Source organism: Diplotaxodon limnothrissa, linkage group LG18 (assembly GCF_057381915.1).
Source record: "Diplotaxodon limnothrissa isolate DT_005_m linkage group LG18, D_limnothrissa_male_GT1.1, whole genome shotgun sequence".
In the NCBI taxonomy this organism is placed as follows: Eukaryota; Metazoa; Chordata; class Actinopteri; order Cichliformes; family Cichlidae; genus Diplotaxodon; species Diplotaxodon limnothrissa.
In genome coordinates this window covers 20,300,181-20,324,385 of record NC_140613.1, presented here as the reverse complement: position 1 = coordinate 20,324,385, position 24,205 = coordinate 20,300,181, and the positions used below count along the sequence as shown (strand labels likewise).

Here is a 24,205-nt window from a genome sequence, read left to right as displayed (position 1 = left end):
TGAAAATTCATGCATAATTTCTTGAAGACAGAAGTTATGACAGAGAGAATTATTACACTGACATATTTATTTTCTTTTACGGCTCATTAGATGTTGTATATGTCATTCACTGTCAGCATCAAGTAATATTTGATAAATCCAATTTAAAAAAATAGAAAATCCAGAATGCAATCATTTGAAAATCTCACAAACCCATACTTTATTCACAAATGAAAACATAGAAACATCAATTTAAAGAAAAAAATTTTTTTGGCATACAGACTTTTTCATTTGTCGCTTGTGCACAGTGATTACTCGAGATTCCCAGAAACATTTGATGATATTATGCACTGTGTATTCACAATTTTACATTGAAGAACATGCAGACTGATGAACTGCTCATCTTTGCTTCTGAGAAACTGCCTCTCCAAGATGCTCTTTTTATCCCCACTCATGTTACTGACTTGCTACTAGCTAAGCAAAACTTCCCTCTAGCTTTTTTTTTTTTTTTTTTTTTACCACCACTTACTTTTCCAGCCTTTTGTTGAAATGGTACATTTTCTCTGTTTAAACATTTAATACATTTTTTCAAGTTTTACACGGCTTTTTTCCAACTTTTTTTGGACTTAGGTTTGTAAATACGTCCACATTTTTAATTATCCAATTCCTTACAAAACAACTTCAACCACCTATTCTGTTTCATCCTTTCATACACTTCAATAAAAATAAATAAAAAGTGACGACTGAAACACTTTATTTAATATAACAAATTTGAGAAGTGAGAAAACTGACTGTTTCATCTTGTTGGCTTCCTCTCTTTTTTTTGGCACAGCCCCTGCACAGCAGTCTCTCTGCTAATATGAATCTGGATGTTATCAATCAATTAGAGTCAATAAACAGTTATGGAGCAATGCTGTGAGTTGGATACATCCCTATATCTTTTGACTCACCTCATTAACCATATCATTACTGTGTAGCATGCTTTCCGGCGTGTGAAGTGCCCTAGAAGTGTCTCTGTGGCAACTAGGAATTATGAGAGTAGTGAAACTGCTGGTGGGGTTTTTATTCATGTGGCTGAGAAACAAATACTATATAAGATTTCAGATGGGAGGATAATTTCCACTAGTTTGTCATAATAATGTCACTTTTTTATTTTTATTTTTTTTGGAGAGACATTTTTTGTGTTTGCATGTAATGCGAGTGACTGCTCGTTTATTAGTGGCTGATGGCTTTTAACATGTGCTGCCAGCCAGACTGTGGTGACAAAAGCTGTTTATTTCCTTAGCCATTATGAAGCCAAGCATTAGACGTCACACCACACTCAAGCACAGTGCTGACAAGGATAGGGATACTGGATAATAACCTTCCTCTCTCCTTTCTTGACTCACTATTAATGAAAGCAGAATTATCGTCCAGTGAGTCACAGACTCTGATGTGATTGACTTGTTTTCCAAGGCGTTTATTGAGTGCATTTTAGTACAATAGTTCTCAGAAAGTTACAGCTTACAAACTCTTGACACATACTTGTCACAATTTACAAGTGGCTGCTATACACAAACTAAAAAAAAGAAAGAAAAAGGAAACCAATGTACCTGTGCACACAATGTCTGTACACACAAATGTGCCTGATATGCATACATCCATTCTCTCTTGAACACACAAACAAATAAACTGTGACATGTGCACACTCACAGTCAGCTCCCCCCATCCACTGCTCATCACACAGAGAGAGGTTGTGACTGGCATACTCAAAGCTTTTGGCTTCACCTGTTCTCACTGGCCCGCTGCGATTCTTCTTGGTGTTCACTGTGCGCATCCATGAGAATATAATTGTGAAGTGCCGGGTGTATGCCGTTTTTATAAGTGTGTAAATCTTTGAGTTCCCAGTCTGAAACAGAGGAGAAAAAGGAGAACGGAGAAGTTTAACGAGTTTCGTTTTGCAAGGAGTCACGCCAAATCATTTTCGGCCTCACGCCGTTCTGATCCATAAATGACAGGCATGATTTTTGCTGCTAAAAGCATCGTTGGTCACTTTTCAGACAGTTGCAGCACATGGAACGTTTAACAAGCAAGTTCTTGTGTTTTCTATCAGTGTGTGATGAATGGCTCCCATATGAAACAGCTTTCAGAGGAAGATGGCGAACCGCCTCTCCATTCATCACACTGGAGTGTCATTACAGTCAGATATTTAGAAAGACAAACAGAGCAAATGGAGAAAAAAAAAAAAAGAATTACACTTTTGTATAATGAATACGTTCTATCATCTCATTCACAGGCTCTTGGGTTGAAAAGCAAATACATGAGACTGAGCTGAATAGAGGACTAATGCATTCAAATTGATTCACTGGCTTCAGTGAAAGGGATTTATGCCAATCTTGAGGAGCTTGTGATTATATTTAGGAATACTTGGTAAATCAATGACTCGGAGAATTGAATAGAAAAAGCAATTGATTTTGCCCGTGAGCCAAACCAATTGCTTGATTACAGTATTTTCCATTACCAAACTAAAGCAAATTAACATTTATATAATGAAAGAGATGTTGCCACATAAACCACACTGTGAGATAAAAGAGTTTGATTCACTTCAATGAACTAACTTTCTTACTTTCATCAAAACCATCCTTTGTTCATGCCATGTCTGCCATGCAACCCCGCCCTCCTATTAACTGAATCATCCTCCTCTTTCTATCGCATATGCACACACTCTGTCGGGTTTCAGCCCACTTTCTTCTCATTAAGCATCAGCCTGGAAACCAGACGTGAGAATAAACTAGCTGAGGGTTCCTCAGTGTTTGTGTGTGTGCGTGCATGTGTTTGTGAGTATTTGTTTTTTATGCTCCCATCAATCTCCCTCCCCGTGGCTGATCAGATGCCCGTCAGACAGGGGGCCTTAGCAGGTGTTTTCACCCCTGCCTGGGCCCACTAGAGCATGGAGCCAACCATTTCTCAGGCCAGCTCTGGCCCAACTCAGCTCCAGACACAGCCCAGGACAGCTTGGTTACACCCAGGATAAACGAGCTGGAGATCTGCCAGCCAGCGGGAGTAGTCGGGGAGAGAGGGCAGGACAGACAGAGGAGGAGGAGGAGGAGGGGGATGACTTGAGAGGGCTAAGTACACTTAATAATCTGCTAATGGGCCTGCCATCAATTTCTAATTTTGGATGCAAGGTGGTTAGGACCGTCGTCACTCATGTCTGTTCAAATAGAGCCAAAAGGGATTTCAGCAGGGTCACAGCTACTGAAAAGAATTGATACCAAAATAGTCCATAATTGCGAGCTACAGGGCTGTTCTACCAAGCCTGTACTGAAAGATTGTTGACTCTCATTTTTAATGATCACCATTTTTAAAGGTTTTATTTGAACAACAATATTGCAATTCGTTTCCAAAAGCCTAGCCCTGAAGCAAATGACCAGCAAAAGGAAAAATAAGACTAACAGCAAAATCACAAGCATCATCATTGCCATGCTAAGAAAGAGAATCATCCTTGTGCACAACTCGGAACAATCCCTTAAATATATCCCAAAATAATGACTTTTGGGAATAATGTAGAGACCTTACAAGATTAGTACATTTCTAAGTGACAATTCATGCAGCCAAGAGTTAGAGAAATATTCCCACAAGTACCGTGGCAATTTCCTTTAACTTGCCTAGCCATTTGGCAACTGCATATAGCATGAGTGCACAGATGAACTCAGCAGCTTAGCTACAGCAGTCGATTGGAGGCTGTGCTACGCTGTGAGCAGTGTGCCCATGTGGGCTGTTTAAGTCTGTGTGTTCCTCGAAATGGCATCGGGTGTCTGTTGGCAAACTTCAGCCCAGATGTTCATTTTTCACCGTGTAGAGAAATGATGCTGATTCGCAGTGATTTCCAGTGCCCGCTCTCCTATGCGTTTCAAACTCGCAGAAAATCTCACCACGGCCTAGACATTTGCAGCGCCCACGAGAAACATTAACTAGATTTTCCCGAAATAAAATGTGCCACATATAGAGCAACTCGACTCCAAGTTGTGTTCTTCCTGCGCGATCAGCTGGCACTCACCGTGAATTTGGGCCAGTTCCGGGGCAGGAAACGGAGGATCATTCCCCCTGTGGATGGTGCTGACCGCTCCCGAGACAAACAACAGGTCAAGAAAGAAGATGAAACATAAAACATATCTGTACAACTAAGTGCTCACCAGCAAGAGACAGCATGTGTACACCCACATTTAACATTACCCCCAGTTAATGGATAGTTTGTCAGTTATTTTAACTCCTACAGCAATTTTCATACAATTCTACAATACCAATTCTTCAGCCATTCTTTTTACATTTTCTCCAGTCAGCCCAAATTGTCCTTAAATCCCTGGAGCAACGAGACATACAATCCAGTGCCCATTGTTCAGTTATCCAAAGGAAACTGGAATCTAAACATTGCATGTGTCTCAGTCAGAATTCAGTCAACATGTCTTTGCCAAAATGCAAGCATAGAGTTCTGTACATACATATGCATTTATATCACCTTCAATATGAAGGTTTATTATGAAAGATATAATCATATTTAGCAAGAGATAAACATATTTATATTCTCTGAAAGTGGGTGGCTTGGGTTAAGAAGTCCTTTAGCAAGGCCCTCCACCCAAGACTCCACAGGTAGTGTTAAAGATAAAATACAAGTGGACTGCATCTTGCTATAATGATAAAACAGACAAACAAACACATGGTAAAGGATAAAAATATAACTAAGCTCTGATCTTTTTTTGTTTTTGTTTTTTTGTTACCTGTCCATTTACAATACACTTTTTAAAACATTTTTTAAACAAGTACAACATGATGTGAAAGTTGAAAATGGTGCTCTGCTGTACATCCCTGTATGCTTCTCCCTCTAATTATTTCCACTGGTAGGTGTTTTGTTTTGTTTTTCTTCTTTTTTTCTTCTTCTTCTGGAACTTATTTCCCGCCAGGTCAAGGCATCTTCATTGCACAGACTGAAGACAGGATGGGTAAAATCACACGTTTCTAAATGCCTCACGTTTCAGTTTAAAGTTTTAACACCTTCTAGTCCACATGAAGCAGAAGTACAGTATCACTCACTTTACCACAGTTTGAAACTCTGAGAAGTTCTTTGTGTTGATGTCTGATTGTTGGTTATTTTGGTTCAAAATGGCATGAATGGTAGTTCATAACCACAACAACGGACATTGATTTCCCTTTTGTGATGAATGGATAAACAGTATCAAGTCTGGACCCTGAACTCCTGTCGTGGATTGCATGAAGTGTGACAGCTGTTAATCATGTGGTAGTGTAGACCCTGGTCTCCTGTTGTCATGATAGTGGATTAGATTAAGACAATAGTTTCGACTCTGGCGCGTTCCGATGGATCGGGGGTCATTCGAGGGCTGCTATTTTTGTTGGTCCTTCGAATGCTGCCTGTTCCATGGCACAGCGCCTCCGGTAGTCATGCCATCGGCGTAGATGACTGGCTCATCTGCACCCTCATGGACTGGATATTAGTAAGGATTTTCTTCTGGTGGCCTGCCAGGGTCACTCCTATTCTCAGCAAGTCTCTACAGAGAAAGAAACATGGAGACAGAAAGTGAAAAGCAGGGTATTTTTGTTTCTTTCCCTTTTTTTTGTAGAAAAACACAGGATCTCCAATAATTTGGAGTTAGAATAGATGATCTGAATATGAAGTGCAAACACCTGCAAGAAATCCCCCATCACAACTCAACGAGCTCACACGGACTTAACGTCGCTACAAATGAACGCACAATTTCAGAATGGAAAGCTAGTAGCAATGAACAAAACCCACAAATTTACTAAATTAATTCCATCTCTGTGAGAAGACGCAGTAGTGCGTGTTGCTTTGAATTGCAAAGACATTGCAGAAATGCTACCAGGCCCCGAGCATATATTTTTAATAAAAAATGTTGGAATGAATTTACATTTTCAACATAATTTTGTAGGCCAAGCAGCATTGTTAATTAAAATGGATGAAGTGCAATATTTGTGTCTGTTGGTACCACAAGTGCTTTGAGAAATGCTGTCATGACCAGCGCTTTGAAGCACTTCACAGACACAGCAGCGGCAGCAGAAGTGAAAATATGCATCTTTAAAATGTGTATATAGAGGATACACATTCATGTCTTTTTTTTTTAGAACACTGTCAACACAAAATGTTTAATTATTAGTACAGATAAGAGTTGTAATACATAGCTTGCAAAGATGTACATTTTCTTACCACGGTGAGTGCGTTATTTCGTCTTACAATGTGTTGTATTTTTAATTCCCACCGAGGCTTTAACTTTGATGCAATCACTTGAGTCACTGGGTGCATTTATGCTAAAAATACATGCACTTGACACTGAGTCATTTTATAAAAGTGTGCCCATCAAAAGCTATATGGGTCTGAAAACCCGTCATTTGCACACAAGCAGTTGAACTCACTCTGAGGTCATTTGTGCCACCAGCTGCAGGGAGGTAAAGCCTGAGTTGAGGAAGTTGTCTCTGTACTGGCTCATCTTGATGGCAGCGAGCCAGTCCTCGACTGAGCTGAAGGTGTTGACGTCGGGTATGGATCTGTCCAGCAGTGGCTGAGAGGGCCTGGTGCAGAGGAGAACACCAAGAGCAAGGCGGGGAGGAAGATGAGATATAGTTGGGCTTTGATGCAATATTAAGCACAGACTTAAAGAGAAGGAGAGTAAAGCTGATACTGGTGTTTTCATGGGTGTGTGCCATAGGGTGCAAGGAAACTAGGGAGAGAGAATTTATTAGTGAATATTGGAATGTATCTCAAATATAAAGTGTAAAGGGATTCAGTATCATGAGGCACATCTGCCACTCCTTCTTTGAATGCCACACAAGAAAGATTTTCTGCAGGTAATCGGTAACTGGTCGCAATTGCTTGGCTTTAAAATATGTGGAAGCCTGGAAAAAAAGTAGTGCAGGAACCTGAAACTCACAGTTCACGGACAGACAGACCACATCCAATCTGGCTGACGCTGAGAGAAACTGTGAGGACGGGTGCCAGAGATTGTACAAAACAAGTCCAGTATTTCACAAAAAAGTAAGGAAAAAAAAATACGTGCTCTGAATGTGTTCTGAAAATATATGTAAATGAGGTGTTTCATTCCATTTTTTATCTTTTTGAAAACGTGTTTTGCTCCATCTTCACGGGGTAAAAAAGTGAGAGTTCCTGAAACCAGTGTTTAGGTTGGATAAGAAGGAGGAAAAGTGCAGTTTGACGCAATCAATAGCAATAAATTCATGCTTAATTCATGAGAAGATAAAACGGTGCACATATGCATGCTGGGCTCATTCGAAACAGTGTGTTAAAGACTACATGCATAAGGAGAAGCGTCAGTGTGTACTTAATGTCAGTTTTTGGATCAATTTGTTTCTTACGTGTACAGATTTTTTTTTACTCACACTGCAGGAATATTGGCTACAGCTTTGAGGCTGGCGGGGTTACGGATCATCTTATCCAGAGTACTGACGATGTCTGTGAAGCGGGGTCGCACGTTGCGGTCTTTTTGCCAACAGTCCAGCATCAGCTGGTGCAAGGCGCTGGGGCAGTCCATGGGTGGTGGCAAACGGTAGTCCTGCTCAATAGCATTAATTACCTATGAGAGAGAAAGCAAGATGTTGTCTCTTACAAATGAAGATAGCTGCTAATTCCACACCATATACCGCACTTGCAGTATGTCTCTCAAACACTTACTGTCAGTAAGAGTGTTTTCTACAAGCTGGTTACATTTTTTTAATAATTTGACTTATTTTATGGCTGAAACTCAATCCTGCCTCATCACAATGCAACAAGAACACAACTGCAACCCTCCCCATATGGACACTCCCTCTGGTCAATAAAGTGACAGTTTGCATTCAGGATGATGTGCCCTTCCTCTTGACTCTATCCAATCACATATCACTCCTATAGGACAGATTGAGGAAAGAGAGAGGACAGAGAGCAGGGGCAGTGTCACTAGAAAGGAGCCCCTGGGGGGGATGGGCAGATTGCATATAATTAACACTGTGAAGTATAGCCACTTGACACATGACTTTTAAAAGCTTCACAAGCTATCAGGACTCATTAAAAAGACGTTATGACAAAGAATTTAAGGGCAGTTAGAGTAAAAGACTTCTATTATGTAAGTTTGATCAGAACTTGACAGAAGTGGAGTATCTTCACCTTGTTTTGTTTTCTTTGTTAGTTATAAAAGGTTTTATGTTAAATAACATATAGACAATGAGATCACTTTAGATATATTTAAAGGAAATATGCAATGTTGATTCAGTAGCTACAAAAGCAGACGCTGCAAAGACTAATGATTACCAAGATTGCTGCAAATTGATGGAACCGGTGCTCACAAATATCCACATTATCCACACTGTCTGTAGATTTAATCTTTTTTTCTTTTTTTTTTGCTTACTTGCAAGATGAAAGTCTGATGAAAGATCGTGTGTAAAAGATAGTCATTAAAAGTTAGGTGCTGCTCTGTATATCGCCAGCTCCACCCTGGAGTTGAGTGCACCTCAGCAGATTCTTGACAAATGGTGCATTAGAGAAGAGAACGCACAAGTGAGGGGATATGAGTTAGGAGGGGGTATAGAGAGGGGCTTTGATGCAATATTAAGCAAAAGGGATTTCAAGAGAAGAGGAGAAACAGAGGTTATGGTGTTTGTGTGGATAAGTGAGAGGATGCAGGATAGAGAAAGAAAGTGTGAGAGTGTGTTTTAAGTGTGTAAGAGAGTGTGGACTGAGCAGCCGGACATGCTGAGTGGTGCTAGTCCCACCAGGCAGTGTTTGCTGCTGGCCCACTGAGGCAACATCTGCTGGTTTGGACGGTCCTTGTGGAGCGAGATCCATAGAGGCCTGATGGTTGGCTAGTTGTCGCACTAAGGGAGCTAAGGGAGAGAGACCTCATAGTATGGGACTATATCCAATGGTTGCGTGTGTTTGTGTTGGTGCCTGTGAGCGTGGACGTTATCCAAGCGGACATGGGGAACAAAGCAGAGCTCTCAGCAATCATTCATTGCTCTCAAAAGCTGGCCAGGAAGGAAAGGGGATAGTGTGAGGCTGTGCCCATAATAAGTCTGCTTTCAAAGTCAGAGTCAAGGGCATCTTCAGTAATGATGCTTTGTGATGCAGGCTGATAAAAATGTGTGATTTATTACAGCTTCCTCCCTTATGAGTTACCCTTGATTGTGTATCTATAACTGCATCTGTACGGAAATGGCTGTTCAATTTAATGAGGCTGTTTATTCAGATTCAGGTTTATTCTTTGTTCTATCGGAACTCGGAGACATGATAAAACTTAACTTAGATGTTGAGTTTTTGGGAACATCTCATGAAATGAGCGCTTAAAATCTTTAGTGCTGATTTTATGTTTAATTAGTACTTAACTGACTTTGTGTTGTACTACACCTGCTCGTCCCAACTGACTTGAACTCCATTTACAGTGTAATATCCTGCCCAGACATGCTTTTTCAAAATGCAATCATAATATTTAAGAAAGTATTTGTGTAGTTTTAACCACTTACATCCTGGTTGGACATGTCCCAGTAAGGCCTCTCTCCAAATGACATCACCTCCCACATGACGATGCCGTAACTCCACACGTCACTGGCCGAGGTAAATTTTCGGTAAGCGATGGCCTCTGGTGCTGTCCACCTCACTGGGATCTTCCCACCCTAAAAGAATAATAAAAAAAGAGTTGAATTTCTAAGTTTAGATTACACATATTACAAAAAAATGGGCGTAGCTTTAAACCTCCATTCTTTTAAAAGGCCAACAGGGGTAATACGCGTTGTTGCAAATAGACTTCTGTTCCTCTAAAAGTCTATGAGAAAATGGCTTTCTGATGTGATTTGACTTGTCTGTGGTGGGTGTGGTTCAGGAAGTTGTCTGAATCAGAAGATCAGTGGTTCGATCCCCGGCAGTCTGCACATCAAAGGTTCCTTTGATTCTGAACCCTGAGTATCCCCTGATGGATGCAACCATGTGTGTGCGCAAATATTAGATAAGGTGCTTGGATATAGAAAAAAAGCTCTTGGATGAATGAGGCTTACAATGAAAAGCATTTTGAGCGCTCAGTCAGAGTAGAAAAGCACTATGTAGGCATATTTCAGGTCATACTATATAAAACATTAAGTCTATTTAGTAAATTTTGGTCAATTCGAAGCTGAGAAAAGAGGATTATCCAGTAAATGCTCATTGGCTACAGACTTGTGATTGACAGGTCAGTAGCCAGCGAACGTGTGGTTTCACAATCTGATCTGCCACTCGCCATCAGATCCAGTTTAAACATGTCAAGACAGTGACGCAAAAAGTGCTCATCTTGAGGCATAAAAACAGTGATGTCACAGTAGCTACATCCATCCTGTATACTGTCTATGGCTGAGATTGCTCTCTTACAAAACAATATTCTTTTCAGCTTTAGTATGTTGAAGTCAGCCCCTTTCCTGAAACCCACATCAGTACTCTCAGCTGTTCTAGTCCATCGCTTTAACTCTTTATTCTCTCATCCAGCAAGTGCAGCCAAAAAAACAGGGAGGATTCTGCCTCAGTATCAGCAGCATCCAACACTCATCAACCAACTTTGCATTTAGTATATCCTTCCTCATACTCCAGTTTTAATAAAAGAAGATAGGACCGGTTTTCTGTGCATACACCGAACACCTCTGCCTGTAATTGGGCTACGTGAGCCCCCAGGCAAACCATGCACCCTGTTGATTGAAATTGACAGCTGCTTGTTTCCCATCACACACACGTGCACACATACAGGCGCAGTGGGATAACATATGCACAGGCACAGAGAGGATTGTGACACACACACACACACACACACACACACACACACACACACACACACACCCCTCCCACTGGACCTTCCCTTATAGCTGAGTTGAGCTTGCCACCAGTTTAATAATGCCAATTAGCTGAACCTGAGCATTTGCAGATAAGCTGCTGTTGGAAACAAACCCAGGAGAAACCTACACAGACCACCCTGTTCCCTGCTGACTTTCTAGGAACGACAGGAGAAGAGAAGAACCACAGGGAGAGGCGGGTGGAGGCAGAAAAAAAAAAAGGGAAATGAATAAGACACCGAAAAAAATGGTGATTTGGGGTGTTTTCATAATGCTGGCTCACATGAAATGTTGAACAATACTAATGCTAAACAGGCTTATTCATGCATAAATGTCTGTGTTTAATTTTGGATTACAGAACACTGTCACATGGCGCTGCAAGAGGTGGAGAGGCTGACCTCATTAGCGAGCACCTCTTTGACCTTGGAGACGTTGCTGACCCCGAAAAGAGGTTTAATATCTGACCTTGAGTGGTGCTAGATGCAGAGACAACGCTCTGACTGAGAGCATCAGCCGGTGAAGAAAAAGCACTGAAGAAAGTAGACAATGCTGCAGTGTGTGGTTGCGGGAGTGTGTGACACGCACAAAATGAGAGAACAAGCAAGAAAGGAAGAGAGGAAGAGATCAATAGATGAATAAAGGCTATATAACCCCACTGACTTCAGTGCTTTTCTCATATCTCAAGACTAGTTCATATCTGAATCGTTTCATCTAAACTGAGACCCAAGGGCACTTTCTCTTGCTCTTTCTTTTCTCTTAGGGCAATCGAACTACACTGATACAGGCAAAGCATTGCCCCCTGCAAAAATATAAAATGACTCATTTTCTCCTTTTTCATCTGTCACACTGTCGGGGCCAATGCTTCACATCAATTATTTTGTCTGGACGAACATATATGAGATGAGCAATAAATGCAGAATAACACAAAAATAAAACAGCTGCTCCAAGCACAAAAAAAAAAAAGCTTTCTATTACGTCCTCGCTTTGTCATTACTTGCTTACTCCCTTCCTCGCTTTGTACATCTGGTCTCATGCCCCAGGACCCTGTTGGGATATGAGCTCAGTGTCGTTGGAATGGCCTGAGCAAAGACACAGGCTTCACAAGAAGCTTCCTGTGCGCCTCCAATGAGACAGACATTAGTAATAACATTTCCAAGGCGGGTGAGTCAGAGGCAGCTATGCAAACCCTTAGTAATTACTGCTGTGGGCCAATGATAACTGCCAAAATCCAGCTTTAATAACATGAATTGCTGTGGAGTCCATGCATACAGGGAGGAAGGCAAAAACATAATAAAAAGCACTGGTGTATTTATTTTTTTATTTGTTTTTTTCAGTAGAAAAAGCATTAATACCGAGGGAGACGAGTTAGAGGGGTAGCAGAAGTGATGTTGGGAATTAAAATAGACCTAATGTCAACACAAAAGTACAAATGCTTTTGCGTAGCCTTGAAGCATTGGGGTGCGTGGGGGGTTGGGTGTTTGTAATACTGTGTGGGCTACTGAAAAAGGAACAAGCTGTTTTCTGTTTGCCTTGAAGTGAAATATTGCCCCTTAAGCAGAATTCACACACTCCAATTATCTTGGACAGTTAACTGAGAATCTATGTGTAGATGAGCCAAAATGCACAGCAAGATTTGCACCTGCACAATGTCTAGGCCTTGACGATACCAAGTGATGCTCCCTCGGTAATAATAAAAAAACGCAACAACAACAATAAAAAAACAAACAAACTGGGTGACATTCAGTGCCTGAATTCCTGGGAGGTTTGAGTCTAGCTTGTAATAAATAAGTAAGCTGCTTTTGGTTTTTGTTGTTGTTTTGATTTTCACACCCGCCCTCGTATTGTTTTTTTCTTCTGTTTACTAAATTTGATCACATCAGAATTTTTGCTTCCTTTCTTGTTTTTTTTCCTCCCCTCCTTTTGGCTATTTTAACGATTGTAGCTCACGCAGCAAGCCATTTTTGCACACATGATTCCCTTCAGCATACCTCGAACAGACTTTGCCATACAGTATGTCACCAGAGTAAGATTAAAGTAATGTGACTGGTTTCCACCTGGTTGTGGCTGCCTGTGACAGGTTGTGACAAGCTAGTGATGTGTTTGAAGTGCATCTGTAAAGGAGATGCGCCGTGGCTGTCATAGCGAGACAAGCATGTTCTCATGACAGCTAGGTCTTAAAGATAAAGGATAAACATTTGGTGGTCAGGTAATGTGTGTACTTATTGGTGTCTGTTATGGTCCCCTGGCTCAGCAATATCAGTGTGTGGGTGTGTGTGTAGATAGTAGGATATGAAACACCTGTCATGTCTTTGCAGCAGCTCAGGATACGAACCACCAACATGCCAGATAGCTTCATGTAGACTGTCACTGACATGGTGATGCAGAATGGAGTAAAATCTAGAACACATATACCTGTCACAGCACAATCAACAGTCACCACTAATATGCAGCAAAATCACAGATAAGCTTACCGGAATTTAGAAAAAAAAAAAAAAAAAGCCCAGTGTTTTGCCTTTTTCACTCATCTTATTTCACTTCACAGAAGCTATTTAGAGATTCTAAATAAACGTTCTCCTTCGTGTGGAAGACAAATATGTAGAGCTCCCTCTCTGTGTTTTCATTTCTCCCCCATTCCCTCTTTTCCTTGCCTTTACTCCTCCAACTTCGCTAATCCATTTCCAAACAATGCACACTGAAATGGACTTGAGCACATTTACTTAGGCTGGAGAGAGTGCTCCATCAACATCGTTTTAATGAAATCCTGAGAGCAACGATCTGCCCTGGATGTCTGCCCAAACAGATGAAGAAAGAAGAGCGAAGGAATGGAGAGGAAAGGGGCAGAAAGAAAGAGTGACACAAAGAGACGGAGAGAAAATAGAACAAGAAATTAAAAAAAAGAAAGAAAGGAAAGTGGGTTGGTGACTCAGATGTTGGTTTCTCAGATCCCCATGGGGATGTCTGATGGAGGGAAGGACATAGGTCTTTATGTACAATGAGGTAATGCAAATCTTGAGGGAAGCATATTTCAGAATGCACTCTCTAAAGATCCCAAATAGGCTGGCATTCAACAACAATCTCCTTCTGCTGTCAGATTTAATTTAGTAAATACATTTTAAAATGTGTCCAGTAAAGCAATAAAGAACAGATAGTGTACTATTTTAATAATGTATAACTCTAAATAAACCAATATAACATCTATCCAAACTCTAAGCCAGTGAATTTATAACTTCAGGTATCCTATTTATTGTTTTAAGCTATCAAATACATTTATGTAAAACAAACACAGTTAATTTTATAACTACTCATAACAGTTGGAAAACATTTGTAATCAAGAGTGTTTATGCTTCAATTATCCTGAAGGTGGATATAAACACCTTTAAATATAAACTTAGCACGCATATATGTGCTTTGCTGTGCTTTGCTGCTCAATTCTTTGGCTTTTCTAGAATGGACCTAAAACAGCTGTTTAGGCTGTCAAAGCTTCACTACCAAAGGATGCAAGTTTTTGTTTTTCCCAGCTATACGCCCACAGTGCTATACAACTTTGTGTGCGCCTTAGTAACACAACCATAGGATCTGTTTCTGTGTAATGCATTCAAGTTGTCTTTCTTTACTGCATCTGCATGTATAGCAGAGGAAATAATTCCCCCGCTGAGTTTGTTAGTTTGCTCACTTATAATGAAATGAACACTATCTAATTTTTATAGGAGTTTCATTTTAATGGAGAGAGACAGAACATCAACCAAAAATCCAGAAAAAAACAAACAAATTACATAGAAGTTTTAACTTGATTGTATGTCATTGAGCGAAATAAATATTTCATCCCCAAGCAAGACATGACTCGGTGGTGAAACCCTTGTGGCGTTTCTTGTACTTGGTCACCAGGTTTGCACACATCTCAGGAGGGATTTTGGCCCACTCCCCTTTACAGACACTCACTAAATTATTTGGCAACTCAAAGCTTAACCTCCCTCCACAGGTTTTCTATAGGACTGAGGTCTGCAAGCTGGCTATGCTAGTTTATGACCTCAACGTACTTCTTCTGTGCCACTCCTTTGTTGTCTTGGCGGTATGTTGTGAGTCACTGTCATGTGGGAATACCTATTCATGACCCTATTCAATGTTCTGGCTCAGGGATCGACGTTCTGGGATTCTGGGTGGGTTATGGGGGACAGAATTCCACTTCACTGCTTGTCATTTCATTCAATGACATGCAAGTCAATTTATCACTTCAACACAACACTTATATTTTTGTGGGTTTTTTTTTTTTTTTTTTTTGGGGGGGGGGCATTCTGGCTCATTTCATTAAAATTAAACTACCATAAAAATGAGAAACTGTTCATTTCTTTATAAATGAGCAAGCTCAAAAATTCAGAAAGGGATCAACTCAAACCACTGTAATAGAATATAGAGGAAATCATTTCATTTCAGAGAAAAAAAAATTAATAACTGTACTTTCTGTAGTTTTATTTTCTACTATATGTCCTTTTGACTTTTTACTCCTTTAATTGGTAATGTTCACCCTGCATCAGTAGCATTTTGCATTACGCTTAACTTACAGGCCTCGGCATATCTAGCATCTACTGACACGATCAAATTAACCCGAGCAAGTATCTCATTTTGCCTGTACTACTCTATGCTCATATTAGAAATTAACCTTTGTCCCAGAAATCTTTTTGCAGGATGCAAAAAATAGACAATTATACCCTCAGATGCACTTGCAGTTTTATCAAATTGTACCAAATCCTGAGCATGACAGCATATTTTAATGCTACTGGTATTTTGTAAAATAAAGTGCATTTAATGAGACAATATCAAATAATTATAGTCAACATCACTACTTTTATAGCACACCAGCAGAGATGGCGTTGCTTTCACTGATTTGAAAGGATTCAAAATAGAAATTTTTACTCAGATGCAAACACAGTCAAACAGCCACAGATGGCAAATGTCAGATGGTGTCCATCTTTTACTAACTCTGGAAAACATGACAGAAGATCTAAATCACAGCAGAGTGTTTTGTATGCACACTCACTCTTTGATGTGGAGACCTGGTATGGATCATGTTTCTAATTACAAAAAAAAAGGGTCTGTTCAACATTAACATACTTTTGCTGCTAAATTAGTCCCAAGACTGAGCGAATGCAGCTCTATCATCTGAATAAAAGTAGCCATGAAATAGCTTAATTAATGAAATACAAAAAAAGACATGAACAAACCAGCAGAATTAAGTGGGATGTTTAGGATTCTGTGACACATCATTGGCTCAGTTCCTGTTAGCAGTGTCTCCAGCTTGATAGGTGACTTAAATGGGAAGTGAGTCGGGGATCTGCTTGGTCACTGCACTGGTAATGTAGAGGTAGGGAATCAATGAGTGAAACTGGCGTCTCAAAGTACAGGACTGTGCAAAAGTCTTCAGTCACGTCTCATTTGTTGATTTTTTTTTCCAAGGAGCCAGACTTCATTCAAGTCAGTCAAGCATTAAAAAAGTCACTTGAGGAATAAACCAGTGTTGCGTCTACACATAACAGACAACTTACTAACTTTAAATTGTATCTTTAGACACTTTTTTAAAGCAGCAGCCTGCCACTAAACCACAATTTCTCCCCATCTCTTTTGATGGATCCATGAAAAATGTTAAAATAATAATAGTAGCAAACTCAAACTGACACAGGACCTGAGAGATGTACCTGGACCTTCAAGTGATCCATCTACTGTTTGATGCAGCCCCATCAGAAATGGTCTCAGTGGAAGGGTGGCTGTTAAAAAGCTATTTTTAAGGAAGAAAAGGCTCGGGTATGCCAATTACGTATTATTGTATTTCCATGTATATTTGCACGTTTCAATAAATTGCTGCATCTACTTCCCAATTTCCTAACAAAATACACAAAAATGAGGGAATAATCAAAACTTTTTCACAGACCTGTACAGTATGTGCTTAAAGGATAGAAATGAACTTGACAAAGTACAAAAAATAAACCAGAAAGAAAGGTGGAAAATGGTGCTTAGCATTTGATGCATGACACAAAAATCTAAACGAAAGAGCATTTGTTTACTTTTGGCCTGGCCAATATGGATATGTTCCCATTTTACTGTTTGTTTACCCTGTCCCCTCACTCCTAGCACATAAATATTTCACTAGAAGTGGAATAGACAAGCCAAAAGAAAAAAAAAAAGAGTGCATGGGCCCGAGGCCAGCAAGAGTGGTAAAGGATGCAAATAGAATACAGACAAGTGACAGAAACAACAGCGCTGTCCACATAGTGTGAGCGCTCGAGTGGAGCTGAGAGAATGTCACTCAGGTCACAGGGATTTGACGGATGAGCTTTGTTACTGGCTCTGTGTGACCTCGCCTTTCAACCTCTCTCAGCTTCAATGACACAAGAAAACGCACCCATGTGCACACACATGCACAGAGAGAGAGAGAGAGAGAGAGAGAGAGAGAGACCCTTATGAACACATGTATATCTAAGAACATGGCACAAACACACACCTCTAAACACACACTTGCCAGCTTAGGCACAACATACAGTGCGCATCGTGTGACATGCAAGCCAATGACAGTCTTCCCACATTGTCAGCTGAGGCACAAGCAAAAGAATTCCTGACCCATACCTACCCTCACTGCTACCCTACGGGCATGAACTTTAAATAGAAAGGGTAACTTAAGGTTATGTATATAACCCCGGTTCTCTGAGTAGCATGAGTGAGTGTCTCACTATGGGAACGCCTCCTGCGTGACCTCATCAGAAGCTCAAATGCCATTACGCCAGCCCTTACAGGCTGGCTAGGTGACGCCCATGTCAGGAGGGGCCAGTGCCTCCCTATATAATAGGCTGACATAGCGTCAGATGTCATTCAAAACAAGCCCACCTCTTCCTCGCTTCCATAGCAAGGAGGGCGGTCTGGTGAGACACTCACTCGTGCTACTCAGAGAACCGGGGTTATATACATAACCTTAAGTTCTCTTTCATAGCATTCGTTTCGTGTCTCACTATGGGAGAAATACTGACTTCCGGATTGCCAGACATGCCTGTTAAGAAGACAACTGTCCCCAACAGCACTTGACAGGGGAGAAGCCCCCACCTGGGAAGAACCTGCACTGAGGACTGAATGTGCTAGGTTAGGTGCTGTCACATCTAACCTGTAAAACCTAGCAAATGTATGAGGTGAGGTCCAGCATGCAGCTGCACACACCTCCTGAATAGAAACTCCCCTAAAGAGAGACTTTGAGGTTGCCAGACCTCTAGTGGAATGCGCACGCAAGCCAGCAGGGGGCTGAAGGCCCCTGCTAGTATAGGCCAGGGCAATTGCTCCTACTATCCAATGGGAGAGGCGCTGTTTAGACACAGGCTTTCCCATATGTGATTTAGCCCAGGACACGAACAGCTGGTCACTTTGTCTGACACTCTGGGTTCGGTCCATGTAAATGCGCAGAGCACGGACTGGACACAAGGTATGCAGCCGCTGTTGCTCCTCTGAGGAGAAAGGCGGTGGGCAAGAGGCCGGCAGTTCTATAGGGGAACATGTGCCGACAACCTTCGGGACAAAGGCAGGGTTGAGCCGCATACAGACCCTCGTATTATCCGAGGAGAACTGAATGCATGACTGATGCACTGAGAGAGCGTGGATCTCTCCTACACGTTTAGCAGAAGCTAAAGCAATTAATAGAGCCGTCTTCAAGGACAAAATTTTAACTCAACCTGTTCCAAGGGTTCAAATGGGCAACAGGAGAGCGCAGCCAATACTATGGGAAGGTCCCACGATGGAGCCAACGGCCTAGATGTAGGCAATTTACGCCGTGCACCCTTCATGAAACGGCATATTAAGGGATGCTGGCCAACAGTCTTCTCCTCAAAACCAATATGGCAGGCCGAAATTGCTGCCAAATACACCTTGATGGTGGAGAAGGCTTTACCCTTATCAATCAGGGCCTGAAGAAATGACAGAATCACAGCCACAGGGATGGCCTGTGATTCTATGCACCAGCTTTCAAACACACACACCACTTGTGCTCATATAGCGTCATAGTAGATGATGCTCTAGAACAGCGGTCCCCAACCTTTTTTGCGCCACAGACCGGTTTATGCCCGACAATATTTTCAAGGACCGGCCTTTAATGTGTCGCGGATAAATACAACAAAATAAAACTAGCACACGTGAAGTGACCCAGGAAAACCGAGTTAATGATCAAAACGATAACAAAATAACGCTGAAAACCGATAAATACCCTGAAAACCATACATTTCACACCTGAGCCTCAACTCGCGCGGCCCGGTACCAGACGACTCACAGACCGAGGCCCGGGGGTTGGGGACCGCTGCTCTAGAACACTGAATAGGGTCGATAACACTATGAGGGAGCCCCACTGTGTTCAGGTTAAACCACTCACGGGCGAAGCCCATAGAGCTAGCCTCTCTGGGTGGGGGTGGAATATTTCCCCCCGTGCCTGACACAGTGACAGCAGGTGGACACTGCTCCAGACTATCAGTCTGTGTGCCAGTGTGTGTAACTTGGGGGACCCCAGACCGACCTGTCTGTTGATGTAGGCCACAACGGTGGAATTGTCCGGACTCACTAAAACATGATGACCTCTCAACCAAGGGAGAAAGTGTTTTAGCGACAGGTGAACCACCAGCAGTTCCAGACAGTTTATGTGGGTGGAGCGCATGTGAGGGCCCCATTCCCCATTCACTGTTCTGCCCTCGTGGGTGACCCCCCAGCCCAAAAGAGAGGCATCTGTGGAAATCACCTTCCTGGCTGAAACTGCCCCCATGGCAATGCCCTGAGACAAGAAACCTGGCCTCTTCCACTCGCGGAGAGCGAGTGAACAGTCTGCAGAGTCTCTCACGTGACGGTGGCCGTCTCGGTGAGGGTCCAGTCCCCGCGAGCCCACCCATCGCTAAAAGCCTCTCATGTGCAGGCGTCCCAGTGTTATCGCCACTAGAGAAGAGGCCATCAGACCGAGCAACCTCTGGCACTGTTTGAGGGTCACTGTGTTGCCTCTGTGAACCAGTGCTAGGGATGACCGTATGGCCGCTGTTCTCTCCGGGGACAGAAAAGCCCTCACCCGGAGGGAGTCTAGGCTGAGCTCTATGAAAGTAATGCATTGAGTTGGTGTCAATGTGCTCTTTTCCACGTTTATCTGGAAACCCAAACTCTCCAGATGGTGTATGAGAGCATTTGTATGACAAGTCGCTCCCTGGCGGGTTGGGGCTGCCACCAGCCAGTCGCCGATATATGTGGCCATCCGAATGCCCTTTTTCCTGCTGCCTCGGTGCATTTCACAAACACCCTTGGGCTCAGTGAGAGACCAAAAGGCAGGACTACAAACTCGTATGCTATCCCCTGGAAAGCAAATCTCAGATACTTTTGGTGTGGGGGATATATGGGGATGTGGAAATAAGCATCCCTCAGGTTGATTAATGTGAACCAGTCGCCCGCTTGTACAAACCGTAGCAGCGAGGCGTGCGTCAAGATCCTGAACTTGTATGTCCTTAAATGCCGGTTCAGGGCACGGAGATCCAGAATGGCTCTCATCCCCCTCCCCCCTTTCTTTGGCACAAGGAAATACCTTGAATAAAATCCGCTGTGCATTTCCTTGGGAGGGACAACTCTTATAGCTCCTTTGTCTCTCAAGATGGAAATTTCCTCCAGGAGAAAACTGGCACACTCGCCCAGAGCACGAGAGTAAACGATTTCTGTGAAATGTGGTGGAGCGCCATTGAATTGCAGCCTGTAGCCCTTTTCCAATGTCCTCAGCACCCATGCTGACAGAGTGCAGGTGGCCCAGCTCTTCATGTGGAGAAGACAGGCTTTTTGGCGCCCCCTTGTGGTCGCAGCGCAAAACATACGCCATTTCGGTGTCCCGTCACCTCTGTCACAGGCGAGTTAGGTGACGGGCTCATCTGCATCATCACAGCCGTGGAAACGCGAGTCTCCACGGGCTGCGTTATGGCAGACGTTGCTCTGTTTTTCAGCATGTTTGATTTTTTCATGTGTTTTGCAACACTCAACAGCGCCCTCGGCAAACTGCCTGGATGCGCGTGTCGGGGCTTTTTTAATACAGAATGCACGAAAGAAGTGCTTGTAAAACAACACTGCGAACTTTGGCTCTCTTTTCCTCTGGCGGGTGCGGTGACAAGAACGCCGGCCCGAGTTAAGCACTCTGTGTGGAACATGTCCCGTTGAACTTGCTCTGGAACAGAGCTGGGAGGCGGCAGGGCGGCCCATGAAGGGGGGAAACTGGGTTCGCTCCTGCCTAGAGGAGAGGCTGTCAGGCCGGCCGCTTCTTCCTCCTCACGATCGCGGCAGCGGGGGGCTTGAGGTCTGGCCTGGGGAGACTGTTTCCGAGTCCATGGATTCTTAGGGGCCCCTGCAGCCTGGGGGGCTACCTACGTCTTAGGCACTTTGGGAATCCTGAAAGCGGGGACCGGGCGAGACGCTGCCTGCGCGAATGACTGGCGCGGTGCTGCTGGGGTGGCGTGCTGGGCCCTCCTTGGCAGGCAGACTTTAAGAGTCTCATCATCTCTCTTTTCTCCTCACATCTCTTCCTGCATGGATGTAACAGCCGCACCGAAGAGACCTTGAGGGATGACAGGGGTGTCGAGGAGTTCCTCTTTCTCTTTGGTCGTCAGGTTGGTGAGCCCGAGCCTGCGTGCTCGCTCCTGAAGAACCATGAGGCCCATGGCTCTCCCAGTAGCCTGTATGGCTACCTTGTGGAGGCAGAGGACGTGGTCAGTTATAACGCAGATTTCCTCCCACACTGTGGTATCTGGTTTAGTTGTCATTTCCTCTTCTAGCTCAGCTTGGTAAGCCATTAGCATAGAGGAGGCGTTGTGGGCTCTTACTGACAGAGCCGCTGCCTTGTAGCACTTATCTGTAAGGCTAGACTGGAAGCGGTCTGCTTTGGAGGGGAGAGATGGGGTCGATGAGGACAGAGACGTCTTCGGGTGAAGATGGCTCGCTACCAACGGCTCCACTTGTGGCATCTGGCGGAGGCCGATAGACTCCATCCCCTCACAATCCAGCAGGGAGCTCCCCACGATGGGGTGTTTCTCGCTGTAAGGTTTTGCTTTCCACGTCACCGCTATCTCATCGAGTAGCTCCGGGAAAACAGGCAACACATGCTTTCACCGTCTTTTCCGCCTTCTGCAATTTCTTTCCGTCAAAACGAGATTTTACAACCTCTGTTTGTATGGCGGGCCACGGGATGTTGAGTCTAGCTACTGCGCGCTTTCACATGTCCTGCATGTCGCGATCCAGGGGAGACGGCGGTGTCGGTTTTTCAGCCTCGCCGGTAGCCGAGGGCTTTGCAGCCCAGCTGATGCTAGCCAAGGAGGTGGAATCTTCCTCCTTGCTGTCGTCAGAGAGCAGGAGCTCCGAGTCAGCCAAATCATCTCTGTCCTCGTTGGCATCTCCTCCCCAGGTGACTCCAGCATTGGGGAAAAACTCACGATCTCCGTGTGCCTCCAGCGACGGGAAAGCGGTCGCGTGGCGACAGCTTGGCCGTGGCGTTGCAGCCAAATCATCGGGCACCTCAGTTTCTCCTTGCCCCGCAGCAGCCTCACACAGCAAAGGGTCACCACCCGACAAGTTAGCCTGGCGATCTAGCCTGCGGCGGAGTAGTTTGCGTGGGAAAGCTGCGCAGTGGATATAGTCTTGTGCGGGCGTCAAGGCAGCCTGCGCATGAGATAAACCCAGGCACACCCCGCACACACGGGGGTGTGTATCCCAGGCAGAAATTTTCTTGCCGCAAGGACAGAGTTTTGCAACTTCGTTGGCAGTCGTAGCCATGGTTAGCTAGAGGGTTGCGCACGTTAGCAAGACTGACACTGAGTGCGGAGAATATTGCTATTCCTCGCTAACGTGGGGTGAAAAGGTTTCTACAGGTATTGCTACCTAATGTGTAAAACCGCTAGCGTCGAAGGGTATTGCTACCTGATGGTGAAGCTAGAGGTACCTTTATTAGCAAAGTGTTGCTACTTTGCTTTCGGAAAATATTGCTACTTCCCTGGGTGAAAGTATTGCTACTTGGCACCAGCACTAGCTACGGAACAGTATTGCTACTGCTTGTATGCTAGTGGACAACTGAAAAGCTGGGAACAAAGCGCCCGTGACCGAGTTGTTCACTCGAATCTGTGGACAGTTTAGCTTTAGTACCCAATAGCACAGTTGTCTACAAGCTTCTGTGAGAAGCGAGAAGAGGTTTTTGAATGACATCTGACGCTATGTCAGCCTATTATATAGGGAGGCACCTAGCCAGCCTGTAAGGGCTGGCGTAATGGTATTTGAGCTAATGATGAGGTCACGCAGGAGGCGTTCCCATAGTGAGACACAAAACGAATGCTATGAAAGAGAACACCACTTGCCTAAGCTGTTAGGCGTCACATGCTGCACTTGCAGACCCAATTAAGAAAATATATCCTTGTGCACAAGCTGCACACAGATGAAAAATTGTAAATACACAAGTGATGCATGGAATGATAAACTTTTTTTTATGGATTGGAATAGTGACTAAATGCCTTGCTTGTTTGCTAGGTTAGCAGGGTTACTCATATTGCATCACGACTTGAGATGAGCCAGTTGGTTATTTTTTTTAAACTCGTGCAGTCGAGTATATAAAATCTGCACTGAAACAAACACAGTAAAGTCATAGCTGCAATGAAGCACACAATCTTTTAGAGTCCTTAAATCAGTTAGCCTGCATCACCTTAGTAAGACCAGAGTGGCTCAGGTATTGTCCTGTGAGCCTAATTAATTATGACTTTGGTGAGCAGCCAACAGAGAGGAAGGACAGCCTCCTTCTGTCTGAAACTCCACAACACTGCTCCAGACTGAACCCACGTCCAGGGTTAACACAATTACCAGCATGTCCTCCCAACCATACATCCAACATCACACCACAGGCACTGTAACTGGTGTGCTTAGAATTGCAGGCAAAAATTAGAAAAGCAGCAGAGGGAAAGAGGTGATTAATTTGCTAGAGGAGGAGGTTGGTGCCGATGTAAATCACTGCCTGTCAGTGCAATTTAATTTACGAATTTCCTTCAGCCTTGTCTGCGATGCCAGCCTTGCTCGCTGATTGTTTAGCATCAGGTCATAACTAAAGAGGTCATGGAGTGAAGGGCATGAGCCATGCTTTCCTTAATTACAACATAGAACACCCCCCTTCTTGTAGCATGTATGCATAGATGCCCCCTAAATCACAGGTTAAACTGAACCAGGAGGACATGAAAGTGTGGCAACATCAGCTAGGCTTATGAAGTGCCTGCAATCTGATGGGAAAGCACTTTCGCTTTTATTTAATCGTTTAACTGGCACATTAACAGAATACGCCTCCCAGACATGTGGATAAAACTGCTCTCTTGACTCTTGATTTAAA

The 24,205-nt window shown here is 43.4% G+C and overlaps 1 protein-coding gene and 1 pseudogene across 2 annotated transcripts in view; both read right to left on the bottom strand.

Moving 5' to 3' along the window:
- Positions 1-5,413: 5,413 nt before the first annotated feature.
- ephb1 (EPH receptor B1) overlaps positions 5,414-24,205 on the bottom strand; it is a 177,445-nt gene continuing 158,653 nt past the window's right edge. For both annotated transcript variants that reach the window (XM_085378230.1, XM_085378231.1), the window contains exons 13-16: positions 9,496-9,645; positions 7,384-7,577; positions 6,403-6,558; positions 5,414-5,522 (exon numbers count right to left, since the gene is read on the bottom strand). In XM_085378230.1, the coding sequence (XP_085234356.1) occupies positions 5,414-5,522; positions 6,403-6,558; positions 7,384-7,577; positions 9,496-9,645 (609 nt within the window). The remainder of the gene's footprint in view (positions 5,523-6,402; positions 6,559-7,383; positions 7,578-9,495; positions 9,646-24,205) is intronic.
- On the bottom strand, positions 16,681-20,680 carry LOC146613492 (uncharacterized; annotated as a pseudogene).